The sequence below is a fragment of the Ruditapes philippinarum genome, unplaced genomic scaffold (genome assembly GCF_026571515.1).
Source record: "Ruditapes philippinarum isolate M1 unplaced genomic scaffold, ASM2657151v2 ctg4829_1_1_1_1, whole genome shotgun sequence".
Classification (NCBI taxonomy): domain Eukaryota; kingdom Metazoa; phylum Mollusca; class Bivalvia; order Venerida; family Veneridae; genus Ruditapes; species Ruditapes philippinarum.
The window spans coordinates 116,740-137,061 of NW_026851979.1; the positions used below are offsets into that span (position 1 = coordinate 116,740).

At 32.5% G+C, this 20,322-nt stretch overlaps 1 protein-coding gene across 1 annotated transcript; it reads right to left on the reverse strand.

Annotated features, from left to right (window-relative positions):
- Positions 1-14,837, reverse strand: LOC132744608 (uncharacterized). The gene is made up of 6 exons (XM_060733371.1): positions 14,710-14,837; positions 10,825-11,355; positions 10,012-10,125; positions 8,892-9,199; positions 5,712-5,829; positions 1-2,345 (listed from the first exon to the last, which is right to left on the reverse strand). Exons 1-6 carry the CDS (start codon positions 14,816-14,818, stop codon positions 2,296-2,298), a joined length of 1,230 nt encoding a protein of 409 aa, XP_060589354.1. The 5' UTR covers positions 14,819-14,837; the 3' UTR covers positions 1-2,295.
- Between the last annotated feature and the right edge of the window lie 5,485 nt (positions 14,838-20,322).

A 20,322-nucleotide genomic window follows, 5' to 3' on the forward strand; every position in this document is an offset into this window, starting at 1 on the left:
AAGACAGTAACAATACATGAAGCCATATGTACATCACAAACAAACATCACACATTAAATTTATAATTATACACATATCTGCTAAATACTCTGTTTAATATAAAAGCAAATTACAAAATGATGATTTTAAAGCAGCACACCTTCAGACTAAAATAATTTTTTTTTTTAAATTACTTTACTGTTAAAAAGCTAGAAAAAGAACATGAAATTTTGAAAATTTTACATAAACAAGCGGGACACTTCAAGCAAAAAATATTTAAAGATAATAAAAAAATACTCCAAATAAAATTGAAAATCATAAATGTGTGTGATTTTTAACCCAAAAACCTCAGTGGAGTCCCTTTAAGAAAACATATATATATAAAATGTTTAAAGAAATATAGTAAATAAATATTGCTTATAAGCATTCAAAATAAAAGAGATTCAGACTGATTCCTTTGTATTTTCACTCATTATTTCCTGGAAAATAGCCAATTTAGTATTAACACATACTTATATGACCCTATTAAAACAAGAAACGTGGAAGGACACATATGCCCCCCCCCCCCTTCTCTAGCCATTGACTCCAATTATTGGTAATTTTGTTATAAAAACTTGCCATAAATTGGTACATGGAAGTGTTCAGTTATGAGAAAAAGAAAAATAATGAAGACTTTGTGATAAATAGTTTTCAAGATAATGAGCAGAAACCATTCAGACAATTAATGCCTCTGTGACCTTGGCCTTTGAACTAGTGACCAAAAATCAATAGGGGTCATGTACTAGCTATGACCAATCAATATTAGAAATATGAAGACTTTGTGATAAATAGCTTTCAAAATAATGTGCGGAAACCACACTTACATTCAAGGACCCTGTGACCTTTGACCTAGTGACCCCAAAATCAATAGGGTTCACTTACTAGTTATGACAAATCGGTATGTGAAATATGAAGACTTTATGATAAATAGTAACCAAGATCATGAGCGGAAATCATACTACCATTCAAGACCCCTGTGACCTTGACCTTTGACCCCAAAAAATATGGGTCATCTACTAGTTATGACCAATCAATATGTGAAAAATGAAGACTTTGTGATAAATAGTAACCAAGATAATGAGCAGAAACCATTCTGACATGTTAACCCCAGTGGCCTGACCTTTGACCTAGCAAAATCAATATGGGACATCTACTAGTTATGACCAATCACTATGTGAAATATGAAGACTTTGTGATGAATACTTTTCAAGATAATCAGCGGAAAACATTCTGACATTTAAGGCCCCTGTGACCTTGACCTTTGACCTAGTGATATAAAAAACGGTAGGGGTTATCTACTAGTTATGAGCAATCACTATGTGAAATATGAAGACTTTGTGATAAATAGTTTTCAAGATAATTTCATATATAAAATTAGAGCATAATACATCTTTAAATTTAATGGACTTGTAATCATTCATCAAATTTAGAAAAAAAAATTATCTTTGAACAGCAAACAGTGGAGTACTTGATCATATGGCAAATTTGATCATTATAATGAGTATTTGTAAGCTAAACTTCACCTTTACATGTGACAAAATTTGTATAAAACTAGAACAGTCTCAACAATTTTTGTTAAAAATAAAATAATAAATATGGAGTGCAGGTGTGCTGCTTTAAAGACAGAATAAAATGAAAGTCTTAACAATCAAGTAAAAACATGCTCGTGAAAATTAAGTGTTAACTATTATCTACACTATTATCTAAAATTTATTTACAGGAGAATTTTTTTTTGTAATTTTCATTGTTTTGTTCTCTTTTTTTTTTCTTTTACTGTATTAATGTTTTTTTTGTTTTTTTTTGTTGTTGTTTTATTCATTTTTTTTTTGTATTTTATTACTGAATATAATATGCTCACAAATATATATGAAAATGTAAAAAACCAACTTAAAAAATTGCAGAATTGCAAGTTTTCATACAACTATTGTATCTTCATAATCAAACATAATATTTTAACAATGCTTAACATAAATATACCTAATCAGCCAGATTCACACAAACTATGGAACTACTGAAATACATGATTGTATTATCTTTACAAAGTATAAATGATTATAGTACATATAATCATAGTAACAAGGAAACCAAGTTTAATATAAACTGTTTTCCATCATCTTTATAAGTCCATTGACAAAGGTACCTTACACGGTCACATGACAAAGGACGAATCCTCCATGGTAGAAATGTGCAATCATTAAATGATTAAAACAAGTTCACACATTTCTATGAGCATATGCTCTTCCCTCCATCATTTTCATGCAATAGAATTGCATGCATCTATACTGGTGAGTGCAGAGCTTGATACTGATCCCTGGCGCCATGGACATCTGAAGAAATAAAAGAGAAAATATTAGCATGCTATATTTAAGGATCTAACACCAGCTGCCTCTAGAGATCAGAATATTTAGCAGAAGGGTTAAACTCACAGTTTAGTGGAGAGTTTCTGCAAAACAGTTACCAAAGAACTGGGGTGACAGCTATTGTTTGACACTTTTTAATCTTGCTTTTTACATATTGATCATAATTGAGAAAGAAATAACGAAAACTAATATTTTTAATTCGCACAAATTTCACACAGCAGTGTATGAGTATTAACTTCATTCATAACAGAAAAAACTAGAACTATCCCTGAAAGCGATTCATACCCCCACCAATGTCCTTGACAGAAGACGACTTGGAAAGGTGGTTAAGGGAATAACTTAAGTGACACAAATACATAAAAAGAAATTATCTCTGGTGAAAAAAAGACTAATTGTACAGGTAATAGTATGAATATATATTATCAAATCATGTTCGAAACAGTTACAAATTATAACCTTTCATTTTCCCAATGTACTAAACATTTTATTTATAAGTCAATTTTTGACCTTCAAATGTGGCCTTGACCTTAATCTGGCACAAGGGTAAGATGGGTTTTGCACATCGCCCAGTTGGGGTGAACATTTGAGTAAAGTTTGAAGAAAATCCTTCCATTAGTATAGAATTTATAGAGCGGACACAACATATTGTCTAGTATTGACTGTATGTAAATTTGAAGACTTAAAATGGGGCATAACTTTGTCAAAATGCAATACAGAGTAATGAAACTTGACCTGCATATCTTATTTGCGACACCTCATATATCTTTAAGTTTCAAGCAAATGCCTGTGCTAGTTTCAGAAATATTCAAGTACATGTTAAAATTTAAGAACATTTTCTAAGTCAATTTTTGACCTTCAAGTGTGACCTTGACCTTTAGCCGGCACAAAGGTGACATGGATTCTGCACATAACCTTGTTGAGGTGAACATTTGAGTTAAGTTTGAAGAAAATTCTTTCATTAGTATAGGATTTATAGAGCGGACACGACATATTGTCTAATATTTGATTGCATGTAAATTTGAAGACTTAAAAAGGGGCATAACTTTGTTAAAATGCAATACTGTTATGAAACTTGACCAGCATATCTTAATTGTAACACTTCATATATATTTCAAGTTTCAAGCAAATACCTTCTCTAGATTCTGAAATATTCAAATAAATGTTAAAATTTAAGAATATTTTCTAAGTCAATTTTTGACCTTCAAGTGTGACCTTGACCTTGAGCTGACACATGGGTAACATGGGTTCTGCACATCCCCTTGTTGAGGTGAACATTTGAGCCAAGTTTGAAGAAAATCTTTCAATTGGTATAGGAGTTATAGAGCGGACACGAAAATGGAGACGGACCGGCGGACGGACCGACCTACTGACCGACCCGACAAAGCAAATCCATTATAGCCCCCCACCCCCACATTTGGTGGTGGGTATATAATAATTTATGAAACAATTCTCAAGTTGTTAAATTGACAAAATTGTAATGACTTGTGAACATGAGAAACACAAACCTGTGAACTATCAACACTGTGAACTGTGAAAAATCATGAAGTAAGTTATTTTTTGTGATTTTAAACAATTAGTTTTTGTTTTCCTTGCTGTTCACTTACTTTCTTTCTTCTTTCCAAAATTGTTTACATTTTAATTCAAGACCTTTTCATGTTTTATGGAGGTGATTTTTAAAGGCCCTGGGCCAAAATTTTGGGGAAATATTCAGCATTTTGGAAAAATTTAAGAAATTATGGAAAATTTTATGATGTTTTATTTTCATTTATATTATCATACAATAAATCTTTTAGGAAACAAGTCAAAGGAATTCAATGTCTGACAAAATTTTTTTTTTTTTTTTTTTTTTTTTTTTACCTGAATTCAGAAAAAAAGTAATTATGGATTGGGAATAAGGACCTTGTAAATGCTCCTGGTGACAAGGAGAAATATCCTAAAAATATAATTTCAACCACATTTTTATATAATCTATAAACTGCTACAGAAAAGTATTCACACACGATCATTTCATGATAGGCATGATCTCCTTAGATTTACAACTATAATTGCTTCCAGCTGATGTAAATTGCAATTGCTAAATAACACATACACATCAAAAGCAAACAAAAGAACTGCATGCAGTAGTAATACTACTCTGTTTAAGGGCAATTACTATCATTTATGAAAGTTTAACAATATTTTTTTATATTCAAAGTTATAAATTTAAGGGGCATAACTCATTCAAACAATGCTTTCAGAATAATGCTCCTTGTCTTGCAAGGCTTGTCATGTGATAACCAAGTGTTCCAAATTCCATGTCGATACCTTTTATAGTTTTGTAATCATCCTACTTCATAAACAATTTCAACAAAAATTTGAAGTTTCAAGGAGACATTACTTCAACAAGAAACATGGCAATGCCATGAAACCAGGTTTTCAATTATCACCATTGTAGATAAATATGTTGTATTTGAAATACAAATACAAGCAACAAACAATGTAACTATGTGCAATGTAAAACATGAATAATGTAGGAGGAATTGCCACTGAAGAAGTGTTCACTATAATATTATGTATAAGGAAAAAAACAAAGGGCCATAATTAGGTCAAAAACTATCCAATCACAAAACCCCGACAATATGTGCCAGGGTGCTTGATGACAAAGCTTCTGTGAAAGTTTGAACAAAATCCGTTGAGAAATGTAGGACGAGTTCAGCACAGAAGAATTTGTTCACTATAATTATATTGATAATTCTGTATAATGAAAAACAAGTTACAAAGTAGACATGAAATAATATATCATATCTTTTTTAAATTACCTCCAAAGATGATATGACCTTTGACTGCCAAATCAAGTTAAAATCATGTAAACAGGATTTTCAATGTTAATGTCACTGTGACCTTGACCTTGGAGCCAGCCATGCGGAACATGCGTTCTGCACGTCATCTTGATGTGGTAAACATTTGTCTGAAGTTTCATCAAAATTCTTCAAAGGGTTGAAGAGTTACAGAGCGGACACGATTTCGTTTGACGCCCGCCCGCCCATCCGCCCAGCCGCCCATCCGCCCGCCATACCCCAATCTAATAACCAGGATTTTCAAAATTGAAAACCTGGTTAAAAATATAGCTTTCAGAATGATGCCTCTTGCCTTACTACTGCAGAATGCAATGATAAGCAAGTACTCCAAATTTGGCATTCATAGAATCAAAATGTTTGTTAAATTTTGCACAATGACAACTACAACGACAACAATCACAACAACACAACCATCATAATATCTCAACTTTTTCTTTGAAACAGATGAGCTGAAGCCATAGGGATAATTATCATATACATAGTGGCAATAACTCACTTAAATCCCATTCCTGATTATTCTTCAAGTCCACTGAAATTTCATTTGATGCCATTCCCTCAGCTTGGTCATTCTCAGCTACCTGTCCATGAATTTCCATGAGTGGATCACTCTCATCCTGTGACAAGAACATGACAAACAGTCATTTTGCACCACTCAATTGCAAATGCACAAATTTTTAATGTACCTTACTCATTACTCACCTCCAAACCCTAAACCACAAAAAAAAACACCTTGCAAAAACATTAAGATGGTTAATTAAGTGCTCAATGCCCCCACACTGCAAGTTATTTTATTTTTAGCCAACCCCCCTTTACCCAACTCAAATGTGTAAATGAATCTACTAACTGACACTTGGAGATTAAAATAAAACTCAGGTTGTGTCATTCATTTTTAAGGTAACTGGTTTGTGTCACATACACATATATTCTACATTCTGAAAACATTCCGTTTTAATCACTGCTACGCTTTCATATATGAGCTGCGCCATTACAAAACCAACATAATGGGTTTGCGACCAGCATGGATCCAGACCAGCCTGCGCATCTGTGCAGTCTGATCAGGATCCATGCTGTTCGCTTTCCAACTCTATTACAAGAAGAGAAACTGATAGCGAACAGCATGGATCCTGATCAGACTGCGCGGATGCGCAGGTTGGTCTTGATCCATGCTGGTCGCAAACCCATTATGTTTGTTTTGTCGTGACGCGGCATATATCATATCTGAAATCAAATGCTAATGCATAAAGTATTCATGCAGCCTGGCCCTTATTTCAAGATTTCTGGAGCCAAAATCAATTCTATTTTTATTTTTCTTATTGGAAGACAAAGTAAATTCCTTCACTGTACTTTATTAAACTTTGCTTCTTGTAAAATAAAATATCCAATACTTAACTAACATTGTGAGTATTACTAATAGATAGATAAAATTCCACTTTATCTTTCAAACCGTGTTGAATTCCCCTTCTGCAGGCCAATGGCCCCTGTCCCCTTATATCTATTTCAGTCCCCTATTATTTATTTAGGGCCCTGGAAACAGCCAGATTGATCAATAAAACTATAATGACTTATTCATAAGTCATTAACATGCATGAAATCCATTTATTAATAAAGGGACTTCCTGAAGGCTCATAAGCAAAAACAAGAGCACGGCTAAGCGGAGCATTATATGCCCGAAAGTGTTTGTTTTTTTTTAGTAAGGATGAAGCATTTGTAATTAAGACATGGGAATTAAACAAAGTATTACCTCCTTCGAATAGCAATCCTCCTATGAAGGTTGAATATTGTGGGCCAAATGGAACTTAAAGTATGCTCCGGAAACTGTTTTTAGTTTTAAGGTAACAGTGACCGCGGCCCCAAAATCAATAGGGGTGTTCTACCCAAATGTTGACAATCATCCTATGAAGTTTGAACTGGAACTTAAGTTAGAATATGGAAACTGTTTTCAGTTTTAAAGTAATAATAACCTTGACCTTTGACCTCATGACCCCAAAATCAATAGGGGTCTTCTACCTTATATGGACAATCATCCTATGAAGTTTGAACACTGTGGGCCAAATGGAACTTAAGTTATGTTCTGGAAACTGTTTTCAGTTTTATGGTAATAGTGACCTTGACCTTTGACCTTGTCACCTCAAAACCAATAGGGGTCTTCCACCCAATATGGACAATTATCCTATGAAGTTTGAATATTTTGGGCCAAATGGAACTTAAGTTATGCTCCAAAAAATGTTTTCAGTTTTAAGGTGATAGTGACCTTGACCTTGCAACCCCAAAATCATTAGGGGTCTTCTAAGCAATATGGACAATCATCCTATGAAGTTTGAACACTGTAAACCAAATGGAACTTAAGTTATGCTCCACAAACTGTTTTCAGTTTAAAGGTAATGGTGACCTTGACCTTTGACCTTGTTACCCCAAAATCAATAGGAGTCTTCTACCCAATATGGACAATCATCCTATGAAGTTTGAACACTGTGGGCCAAAAATGAAACTTAAGTTATGCTCCGAAAACTGTTTTCAGCTTTAAGGTAATAGTGACCTTGACCTTGTGACCTTGTGACCCCAAAATCAATAGGGATCTTCTACACAATATGGACAATCATCCTATGAAGTTTGAACACTGTGGGCTAGATGGAACTTAAGTTATGGTCCGGAAACTGTTTTCAGCTTTAAGGTAATAGTGCCTTTGACCTTGTGACTCCAAAAACAATAGAGGTCTTCTACCCAATATATACAATCATCTTATGAAGTTTGAATATTGTGCGCCAAATGGAACTGAAGTTCTGCTCCGGAAACCAAATTGCTAACGGACGGAGGGACGCCAGGGGGTATAACATAATATGCCGAAATTCTTTCGGGCATATAAAAAAGAAATTGTTTCTGGTATCCAGCAAAAAAAGGCTTGTAAGTGGCACAGGTGTTTAGTTTGTTAATTTTGGTCACTACCCCCAACCCCCTCTAATAACGTCAAACCTTTCCCAAACAATCTTAACTGTAGGGGTTTTTTTTACATGTAAGATATGTATTTATCACACACCCGTGCCGATTTTGCGACTCCGTAAATATGGTATTGCACGGTCGTGCATATATTTTGACGTGACGTCATTAGCGTTAAACAAACATAGTGTAAAGACGCGTTAAATGTTAGTGTTAAACTATAGGAGCGTCAATGAAAAATGACTATTATTTCACTTTAAACGGTCTTTATTTTGGGTATGTGATAAATAGAATATTAAATTTGTGTACATTCATTACTGAATTTATTGCACTCGTTGAATAAAATAATATTATGCTCGCCAGAGGCTCGCATAATATAATTTTATTCAACTCGTGCAATAAATTCAGTATTGAACTTACACTCATTCAATATCCTCTATTTAATTATTATATATTTAATATCACTTTTGGTGGTTTTTGCAAGGAACTGATAACTACTGTACATGCCATAAGGAAGGGGCACAGTGTACAGTGTGAATGTCTGTAGAAAGGATTTTCTTGATTAATCACAATGAAAGTGATTTAAACTACGTCACTGAAACCACCATACCTATGTAAGGTTGTATTTATGCTTGGCAAAATACTGGTAATAACATTATTTTCAAATAAAGCATCAAGATTTTATACATAAAAAATATAAACAAAGATATAAGAAAATGACTGTGATGATTTTATAACTAACCATAGCTTGTACTGGAAACTTATCTAAACTATGTGTCTCACTACTTGCAGGTGTTTTTCGAATGGTTTCATCTGAGCTGCCTGGTGTTAGCTGTCGAGATGACCTCCCCCAGCAGTAACGTACAATACCTATGCCCAGAGCCAGCAAACAGACTGCTGCAAACACTATCAAAATGGCAGTAACGGCCAAATCTTTATTGTCTTTTTTTGCTCCTTGTCTTGCAATGGTTGTCATAGTATTTGGTTCACTTTTATTGTATACAAAGTCTGATTTTGTATTGTTTCCTAAGTCAGGCTTTGGTCTTTCAACTGAAAAAAGTACTATTTGTTTATAATGTATACCTTTATAATTGCACTTTTTGAAGTTCAAACAACAATAACAACAACAAAGTTATAAGCAAAATTAATGCATTTAGTCCTGTCAGTAATAAACTCAGCCAACCCCATTGTTGTGATGGGAAATAACAGTAAAGTTAAAATTAAGCTTTTGTCCATCTCTGTCATTATGCATGCATGTTCAGTAGACATTAGGGCAATCATTCTTGGATTACCCTCTGGCAGCTTTGAATTCACCAGAGCACAGTTCAGCCACCACATCATTCCTGGGCATGTTGTCAAGCAGTTTACCAGTACTACTGGCCTTAATTCGCTTTTGCAAGGACCTGATAACTTCTGTACATGCCAGAGAAGAGGTACAGTGTGAATGACTGTAGAAAGTATTTTTCTTGATTAATCACAAGAAAACTGACATGTGCCATCCAAAAATCGAACCTGGGTCACTCAATTTATGTCCAGTGCTCTACCTATTAAGCTAACCTGACAGTTAAAATCACTGTTTGGGGCTTGTATTGTTTTAAAGAATTTAATGTGAGGACAAATGGACGAAATGAAGATTAAAAGAAAATCCTAATAGGGTGTATTAAAGTTCTCAATATCTTGCTGACTCATTAAACCTGGCCTCGAGGTTGTAAAACTTTGTCCTGAGAACTGAGTTTGAGCTTAGAGAATTTCTTTATCATCTCAGGGCTTGGGGACCCTCAGATTACTTAATTTTGGGAATCAAACAAGTGTGCTATCCAGATTCTGAAACATACATAATATTATATTGATTTTCAACTTACACAGACAATACTTGGTGCAGATATCTGTTTTTTGTTCACAGGGCCCTTCACAACTTTTACACCTGCTCCCTTTCTTCGTACTATACGTATCAGTATCACAGTATTTGTTTGAATCTGAAATGAAAAAAATAAGTAGAACAGATTAATAATATATCATTTATTTTACACCCTTAAAAATATAACGAATGCACTTTCAGCTTTGTACCATGTAATGTTCCAATAGAAAACATTATTTGACTCAATCTTATTATCTGTAAGCCACCTGTTTATTTCTGGAATCTAAAAAGTCAGTATCAATATATGCAGGTAAAACAACTCATATAGCCTGGTTTTTATTATCAAGAGTTCATATTAATATATCCCATATATTCTCCTTATTTTAGTGTCTAAAATTTATTCATCAAATACATAGCATACTCCATCTAAGAGTTTGAAGACAATCCATTAAAAAAAACCACTAAATAATATATGATCTTGTCACTATTAATTAAAAAAAAGCAAGCACATTATTTAGAAATATGACTTTGAAGGTCAAAGTCATTTATGACTTTAAGTCAAGGTTAGTCTAGTCTACTTCTACTGACCAAATATAACATTAAGCATTTTCCTAAATACTAAATATTAAAGTTACTTGTAAACATCTGTCAACTGAGCAAACTTTATGAAATTAATTTTACTCTACAATGTTACTTGGGTTTCTTTTTAATAAATAATAAAGAGAATTATTCCATCAGTCCTGAAATATGGAGGCATGGGTGTGAATAGTTTAACATTAGACAGAAAGGAATAATTGAAGGACAAAACAAAACTTACCACAGGCAATACGCTCTTTTATCTTCCCTATAACCATTTCAAGATCTTCAAAACTTCCAACTTGGTAGAGATAGTCCTCTCTGTAACTCGCCACAGACTTGAATATATTTGGAATAGACGAACCAAGTACCACAACCACTGTCTTTTTCTTTTCAAGAAAAGGTGACACTGCATCTAATTCTGTTTGATTTGTCACCAGTAAAATAACAAATTCTGCCCTATTTTTATACTGGTTTACTGAAAATGTAGAAGCTAAAACATTGTTTATGGCTTCAGAAGATATTGTTGTTGATTCAGTGACAGATTTTATATCTTCTGCAAAGATTTTATTGATGACAGTATCTTCACTCAAGTTGCTATCTACAACAAGTTCTTTTGCAGTGTCTGTCAGTAAATAGAAGTTTTTTTTAGAATCTTTGTGTAGACTTGATGTTATATCTCTCACTAACTGTTCTGTGACGTTTCTTTGGTTCCCGGCCATGCTGGTTCCATGGATAAAGAATAACGCATCTACAGGTTCAGGATCACATCCTGGAATTACAGAAATGCATCAACAATGTTTATTACATATTTGGCAAAAGTCAAAGAAAATCAATTTGATATTTACAGATTTCTAGGGTAAAACTGTGATTTTAGAAATAATACAAATGAATCTCCTTTGATGCTTTTTGTTCATAAAGTTGAATCTTCAATAAATATGAAATAAAAGCTTCAAATTAGTTGAAGGTGGTCATTAATCAAATTTGAATGATACCGTCAATCATAATTATCACCTGAATAATCAGTACCCTTAACATACATGTACACATGATAATTGATTGGTGATATTATAGCAGTCCTTTAATTAATGTTCTTTTCCTAATTTCAATTACAAAATTGTAATATTTCTTAAAATTTAAGAAATCATCTTTTCATGTTTGTGAATTATTTAAAGTCCATATATAAATTATGTATGAGGTTCCGACAATAAAGAGTGTCAATTAAACAACCAATATATTAATAATTTGAAAAGTGGGCCGAGTTGACCAGTACCAAGTTGGAATAGGGCTGAGTTGACTGGGCTGAATACGTTTTAGGGCCAAGTTGACCCTGATTCATTATCATACATAAATTAGATTTTTCTTCTATTTAATTATAAAGTGAAATTTTTCCAAAACTGTTTTACACAGTTAATTAGAATATGTTAGAATCACATATACTGACATTTATCAGTATATGTGATTTTAACATATTAGTATATGTGATTGTAAAACCAATTAAGGCAAATAGTAGTCAAATATGAAGATTTTATTAATTAGTTTTCTTGCCACGAATACATTATTCACAAAATTAAATTTATTGGCAGATGAAAATGAATTTAGTGTGCCTGTTTTAAAAATATTAGCATCAGCGTGTGTTGCTTTTACTAGCAGTCACAAAAATGGTAAATACTATGATATCATAGTATACATATATTTTGATCCAATAATTAAAAAGTTCTTATTCACTGTGCATTATGTAGATGCTTTATGTCCCTCTTCACTGACCAAAGTAATCATTGAAAAGTGTCTGCATGACCTGGAGTCAAAAATGTCATGTGAGGCATAATTATACAGTGTTTTGACTGAAAGGAAACTCAGCAGGAGTCCAGGCCCCAATATATACAAGGATTAATTGACTTCCACTTATCTTAAGCCAGTTTTTGCCGATATTTACCCTCAATATGCCACCTTTGATAGAGAAAAAAATTTTAGTCGGGGGCTTCAGGCCCTTTAGCCTCCCCCCAGCCCCCCATTGAATCCGGGCCTGTTATATCATGTTAAAAATAATAAGTTGGTCAGCCAACAGTATATACATTTATGTCCGTCAGATTGCACAAATGTGCAGACTGGAATAGCTCTACACTGGAGGCTTAATTAAAGCTTAAAGCTGCACGCCTCCAGATGAGCAAAAATATTTTGATAAAATCAAACCTGAGAAAAATGTACTTTGATTTTAGGAAAGGTAGATCTATAAAGATTCAAAATTTTAGTAAAATTTTACATGTTATGTGCGATTACAGACCAACAAATTGTGCCCTTTTGGGCTTTTCATTATATAGAAGATGTTCGCCAAACGGACAGACCTCTAGTGTGAAATATAAGATTATAAAATCAGTCTGTCTTGCAGTCGAAATATTGAGACTAAAATGTGCGATTAATGACCGAATTGTTCAGTATTTATAACTTATATATAACTATATATATAACTATGTATATATAACTATATATATAATTAACTATATATATAACTATATATATATACATGTAATATCATACTGTTAAATACATTTTCAAATTTTCATGAAAATTAGCATGAATCTGGTGTAGTCCAATTAATTGTTACCTGCGCGACGAGATATTGTGCTATTTTAGATATTGTGCTATTTTCGTGTTTTGGCAATATCTCGCCTCTACGAGAAAAGGCGAGATTCTGCCCCAGAACAAAAATATCTCAGAATCAAGCTTTGGCATGTCAATATATTTTGACTTGAAACTGGAGGGGCGCTGCTTTAAAATCAGTGTTATAGAATTACAAGTATACTGTGCTCCTCTTTGTTCACGGTTAACTTAACACTTTGAAACCAGAAAGAATACAACAAATGAAACTTATGGTACAAAAACTGTCATATGCTATAGTATTTAGGTATTTTCTGCTGTATGGCACAAGGAAACAACAATGGGCCTATATTCAGTCAAAGTCAATTTTATGGACCAAACGTACGTAGACCTTATGTCAGCCATCGGAAAACACTGTGTCATCATTTAAATCGCGGTAATGGTGTTACATTTCATTTTTTTTTGTTTTAGTTAAAATTTCTCATATATTTTGCGTGATTTTAAATATATTTAAACTATTCTCACTTTGCAAGTCAAAATTAATTTTTTTCAACAAACAAGAACATTTAAAAAATGATGATTGTTTCAGACGTACGCACAAATTTAATGGACTATCAATTTAATGGACTATCGTTGCTTTTTGCAGAAATTTGGAAAATGTTGCTCTGTTTTACGTAAAAATCTAGAGATTTAAAATATTTTGCACAAAAACTTTGTTGTTTAGGTGTATGAATAAAATATGTCAATTCTGACCAATTTTAACAATCTGGTCACATGAAAATATGCCATTACCGTGAAATAAGTGATGACGCAGAATTAGTGATGTTGAGTATATGCTTGGATTGACAAATATACAATTTATTTGTATTTTAACACTGCTGGAGGGCCACACCCTAAAATATCTGTGAAAATAAATTATTTTATAAATTATAAATAGTAACAAAACGGTTTTCCCAATTTTGCATGTGCATTTGTGTACATTTTTGCGTTATGCGTAATTTCGAAATTTTATAGAATTCTAGTGGTATTCCAAATAAAATAAAAGTATATGCAAATCAACGACGGGATGATATAAACGGATCCGAGACCAAGCATGAAAATTGCAGACTAGTTTGAGAAAGTATAAAGACGTGAAACATATATATGTGATTAATTTTGTGTCATTGTCACCAAATAAGAAGCCAGGCACGGTGAATTTGAATTACAGTACATAACAAGGCTATTTTTAGAAAATGGAAAGTACGCTGTGGCATGCTATTTATAGGATATAAACCTGTTCTATATATAAACTTCTTCTTTTTACTTTTTAATAAATGTGTTTAAGATAATACAAAAAGAAACGAAAGTTACCTAATGGTTACAAATATTATTTTTTACTTAATAATGTCTGTTTAGGACCGTACTTTTAACTTGACATACTACAAGCTATATTCATACCGCATGAATTTTAAAATTCTATATTTCGTCACATTCCCGACCGCGCAAAATACAGCTTACTGTACAGTATGGAAAAAAAATAATGACTCACCTTTCAGTGGCTTAGTAACAGCTGTAGGAAAAATAACAAGAAATGAAATAATTAAATATATATTTATATACATTATGAGAGCCATATTTTTATCCGAAGGTAAGATCATGGTGAAATGAACTGATGAAATGACGTACTATTTTTAGACATGAGTAACAATACGTCATGATCACATGTCTGTGGGGGGGGGGTTACTAATCGACGGTCTCCGCAAAATCGACGGTCTCTGACGGTCTCCAAAGACCGTCGAAGACCGTCGTCGATTAGTAGGTTCGTATCGATTTATTCAGGGAATAGACATGCATGTATACACATACAATTTTATCACAGATGTCAACTTGCTTATATATAAAAACACACACATAAATGCACAAAAATAACTATAAGATTAATTAATAAGTATGTTCTATGTAACCCTAGGATTGCCCATTAAGCTAAAAGCTTATTTCCAATGGGGTCCATTTTCTGTAAAATTATTACACTGACTTACATAATAATAAATGAGTTATAAAGAAGTTAAACTTAATGACAATTTTCAATAATCAAAACACATTTTTCAATATAATAAGACAAGTACATTGTACACAAACAAAATGAAATAAATTTCTTTTAAACTAAAACATATCAAGTACACATACACATTTTCAAAACCTTATCATAAGTTACACATCAATTTAATAATAAATAAACATATTATTCACTTGTTTATCATTTTCATTACTTAAAAAAAAGTTTTACTTTCGTTTTAAATGTTTGGATATTGTCAATTGATCTAATGTTGTCTGGTAAAGAATTCCAGTCTTTAATGGCATTGTAGAAAAATGTATTTTTAACATAAGAATCATTTTGAGGTAAAACAAAATTAAAATTACTGGATCTTAAATTGGATATTCTACAAACCTTAAACAATTCCTTTAAATAAGAAGGGCTTTTGTTGTAATAGACTTTATGAATGTGGTTGAGTCTTAACTGTCTAACTCTATCATTGACATTTAATAATTTAAGATCGGACAGAACCTTATTTGTCACTGAAGTCCTAGGAGTGTAGTCTTTTATAAAGCGCACAACCTTATTTTGAGCTACTTGAAGTTTGCGCTTCAGTGACTTACTCAGTCCTTCGTACCAAGAAGATGAAGAATAATCAAAGTGACACAGCAAAAGGGCAGGACATAACTGTTTCTTTATTTCTTCCGATAAACAATTTTTGTAACGGTATAGAAAATGTAATCTTCCATTCACCTTTGAAAGAATGCTCTTGACAATTTTATCTCCTGATAGGTAACAATCGATATTCAAACCAAGATATTTAACTTCAGACGAAGACTTTATTGTTTGATCATTACATGAAATGGAAAAATTTTGTAATTTATTAATTTTCGATTTAGAACCAAATAGCATACATTCAGTCTTGCCCAGGTGTAGAGATAATTTATTATCAACTAACCAATCTGAGCATCGTTCCAATACCTTTCCAAGTTTTTGGGCTATAATTTTTGGATCCTTATGCGAAAATAATATTGTGCTATCATCTGCATATAAAATTAACTTGCAATCAGAATCGATACTTGTTACCATGTCATTAACGTAGCAGAGAAATAGAAGAGGACCCAAAATACTGCCCTGAGGGACCCCACACGTAATAGGAATTGAGTCAGAAAAAACTTTACCAATACTTACTTTCTGATACCTACCTGACAAGTATGATTTAAACCAAGAAATAGATTTGACACCTAATATATCTAATTTATCACACAAAATATCATGATTGACGGTATCAAAAGCTTTTTGTAAGTCCATCATAACCATACCAGTGAGTAACCCTTTGGAGCTATTTGTACGGATATAGTCAAGTAGGTAAATAAGACATGTGTCAGTTGAATGAGATTTCCGAAACCCGGACTGGTGTTCGTAAATTAGATTATTAGTTCTTAAAAATGACTCAAATTGTACATACACGGCCCGTTCTAGAATGTTGGATACAATACATAAAATACTAACTGGTCTGTAATTCCCGACATCTAGCTTACTATTCTTTTTGTGTAGAGGTTTTACTTTAGCAATTTTCATATCATCTGGGACAGCCCCCTCTGTTATTGAAGAATTCACAATATAAGTTATAGGGATTTTTAACACATCAGCACCATCTTTAAGAAATTTTGCAGGGATACCATCTAATCCAGTGCTTTTGCTTATATTAAGACTACATAATTCTTTATATACAAACTCCTCACTTACATGATGAAGGTGAAACTCTTTTTGTGATATGTTCCTATAAAAATTCTTAATTGTATCGGATGCCACACTATAAAAGTTCTTTGCTGCCGGGAGTTTCTGTACTAAATTAGATGCAATATTTGTAAAGAAGTTATTAAAATGACTTGCAACTCTACAAGGATCGTGATAAGTTTCACCATCAATCGACAAAACAATATTCGGACTTTCTTTTTTATTGTTACTGTACCCAAGGGATTTGATATTCTGCCATAGTTTCTTACATAGGTTATTACACAAATCGACGGTCTCGCGATGAATTGAAAAGACTAATTTAGAAATTATTTATAATCGGTCAATTAACATTTTTCTTTTACGACGATACTTTATTTATGTTAATATTTAATGATATTAATGGGGAATGAAATGAATAGATAAAAAGGGAAAAGAAAAAAAATGAGGAAATAGGATATTGTTATGCAGAAAATTAGATAAACGAATTGACAATAAAATATATTGAAATATAAAAATTCTATTATATTTATTAATAAATACCAATGTCTAATATTTTATATTTATATTATTATTAGTAATAAGTAGTATAGTAGTATAATCTCGATGTCTTAGCTTTTGAATATATATACATACATTTGTGAGTTTATGCTCATTTGTGTATATTCTAAAGACCGTCAATGGGGAGAGAAGACCCCAGGCGCCCCTCCGGGCATTATTTCAGGCACGAGCGGGCACCTAGGTAGAACCACCGACCTTCCGTAAGCCAGCTAGATGGCTTCCTCACATGAAAGATTTAGACCCGAGTGAGGATCGAACCTACAGCGGTGAGGGACCTGTGATCTCAAGTCAGCGACCTTAACCATTTAATTGACGCTATACGTTATAAACGAAAAAATGTCATAACTTCTGGATATTCTGGGACCTTATATATAATATTTAAAGTGATTATGAACAGATAGAACGGTAATGATAAAAGGTGGATTTGTTTTAACCTTTTTCCTTTTTCAATGCATTGTGTTATAGCCAGGATAAATGTTTCGTACCTGCTACAGAACTTATTATTTCCATTTGTAGATAATTATTGACTTTTGTATAATAAACTAATTTACTCGATCTACCATTATATTTGGCACCTTTATTAATATACCGATTAATAGCTTGAAATGGACAGAAAATTAAGATAATTTCAGTCTAAATTACTTCTGCACCATAATGTTAGACAAGTAGTTTTTCTAAGGAAATTGGTGGACTTCGCAGGCATCTTAGTGTGAAATTGATAACGATCGCTGATTAGCTTATCACTATGACCCCTGCCAGCTTGATTGACAGGCGGCGCAATGTCTTTTTTTTTCACATTAGCTTTGCCTTTAAGTATATTTCTTGTTTGTATATAAATGCATTTTGTATATTTCCTAAATCATTATTTTTGCCTTTTTCATTTGTCAATTCAACAAGTTTAATTATTTTAAACATCGCTTTCTTTTCATTCAGGAAAAGGAAGGCCCCTATAGTAATAGCTTTTTATGTTTTAAATTTTTTATTTCCAGACAGAAATTGACGATTTTTTTTCCATTCTAATAAATTTCTTTTATTATTTTATTGTTACTTTTCTAACTTTTCATGTGATTTTTTTTAAATACATTATCTCACTTTTTTTTTCTTTTAATAAAGTTAGGCTGGGCCACGAGAGAGTTCTTTCCCATGGTGTGGCCTGGATATTATATTTCGCAAACAGTCAAATCCGTTATTTATTTCATTCACATCTACCCTTTTGCGAAATGTAATAACTGAACGCTCTCAACAATCTAGATTAAATTATTCGATTTTCCACGTAGAAAAACAAAAACATTTTTAAGTTAACGATTATTTTATTTTTTAAAAAAAATGCGTATCTACCTATTCCAATTATGTAATAAATCTCGTATAATAACCTATTAATCGACGGTTCTATCGTCGACGGTCTTTTGTTGTAAATATCTTTACGTATATTAAGTCAAAAATGTATTTATTTCATTAAGACAATTAATTGATCATTGTTCAATTACAACTGAACTAACACAACATCTAAATTCTATTAATATATTAATAATCATTAAAACATTTCCTTTTTTTTCACTATTACTGTATTTTTTGCATTAAAAATACCCGTTAATCATTCTAAACTATTGACATTAATCACTGAAAATAAAAGTGTTATTGCCTATTTGTCATTTTGTCTTTCAAATTTAATTACGTATATTATCTGGAGACCGTCGATTTGTGTAATAACCTACTATTCGGGTCTCAACCCGGTACGGAATAAGACCCAGCCCGTTGTAGAAAGTAGTTCTTTAAAATTTTGAAGTGGCCCAATTTAAGTCATCTCTAGTTAGATTGGTCTTAATTAAAGTGTATTTATTGCATGTGTGTAGTTTTTGTGTGCTATATCATGAGTTTAAAAGTTGTTTTTTGTGTATTCTCCAGGAACTCATTTGTTGGCGGAAGGATTAAAGATGTACCACCCACCAGCAGTCAAGAGTTTTTAAAGTGGTGAATTTAAACTGTGTTACAACAGAATGAAGAATTCTGAAAAAAGGAGATGGCTAACCTATTATATTTTGGGCCTCATTTGACTCAGATAGTGTCGATGTTTAAAGTTGAAGACAGTATATAATTCATCAAGAACAGTGGAATCCAGAATTAAGCCTCAAATGTGACTGATTTACTATAGAACAAAGAATACGAAAATTCACCAGGCCGACACCTTCGACGGTCTCCTACAATTGACGGTCTTCGACGGTCTTTGAAGACTGGAGACCGTCGAAGACCGGAGACCGGAGATTAGTATCCCTCATGTCTAGGTTGAACACCACTGTATACTATCCATCCATATTATTTAAATATCATTATCATCGACTAATATCGATGAAATGCAAGAATCATACAAAATATATTGTCAGCTTTAAATAAATCACAAGCTCAATTCAACTTTGCAAACTATATCTATTATTATTGAAATACGTCTTCGTTCAGCTGTATATCTGTATTTTCACATTTTTGTGTATTTGGAATACAATTGATACTATCTTTGGAAGTTCTAAAATTTCAGGATAGCAAACAACAATATGTATGTATATACTCCATGTTCCTCATAAATTTGGACTGTTATCAGTATATAAGTAGTGAAACGTATGTTTTGTAAATTAATAACGATGTTTTTCTAATGCTAGTGGGTGCTTATATACTAAAAGTGCTAATTAAGATGGGACGCATAACAATTAGATTGAGCAATTTTACTTCGTGTAAAGGGGTCATAACGTCATGTCTAGGTGGTCAAAATTCTTTTAGCAAAATGAACGGTGTCTTTTCATTACAGACTACTGACATTCGGTAATAATTTTAAAGTTA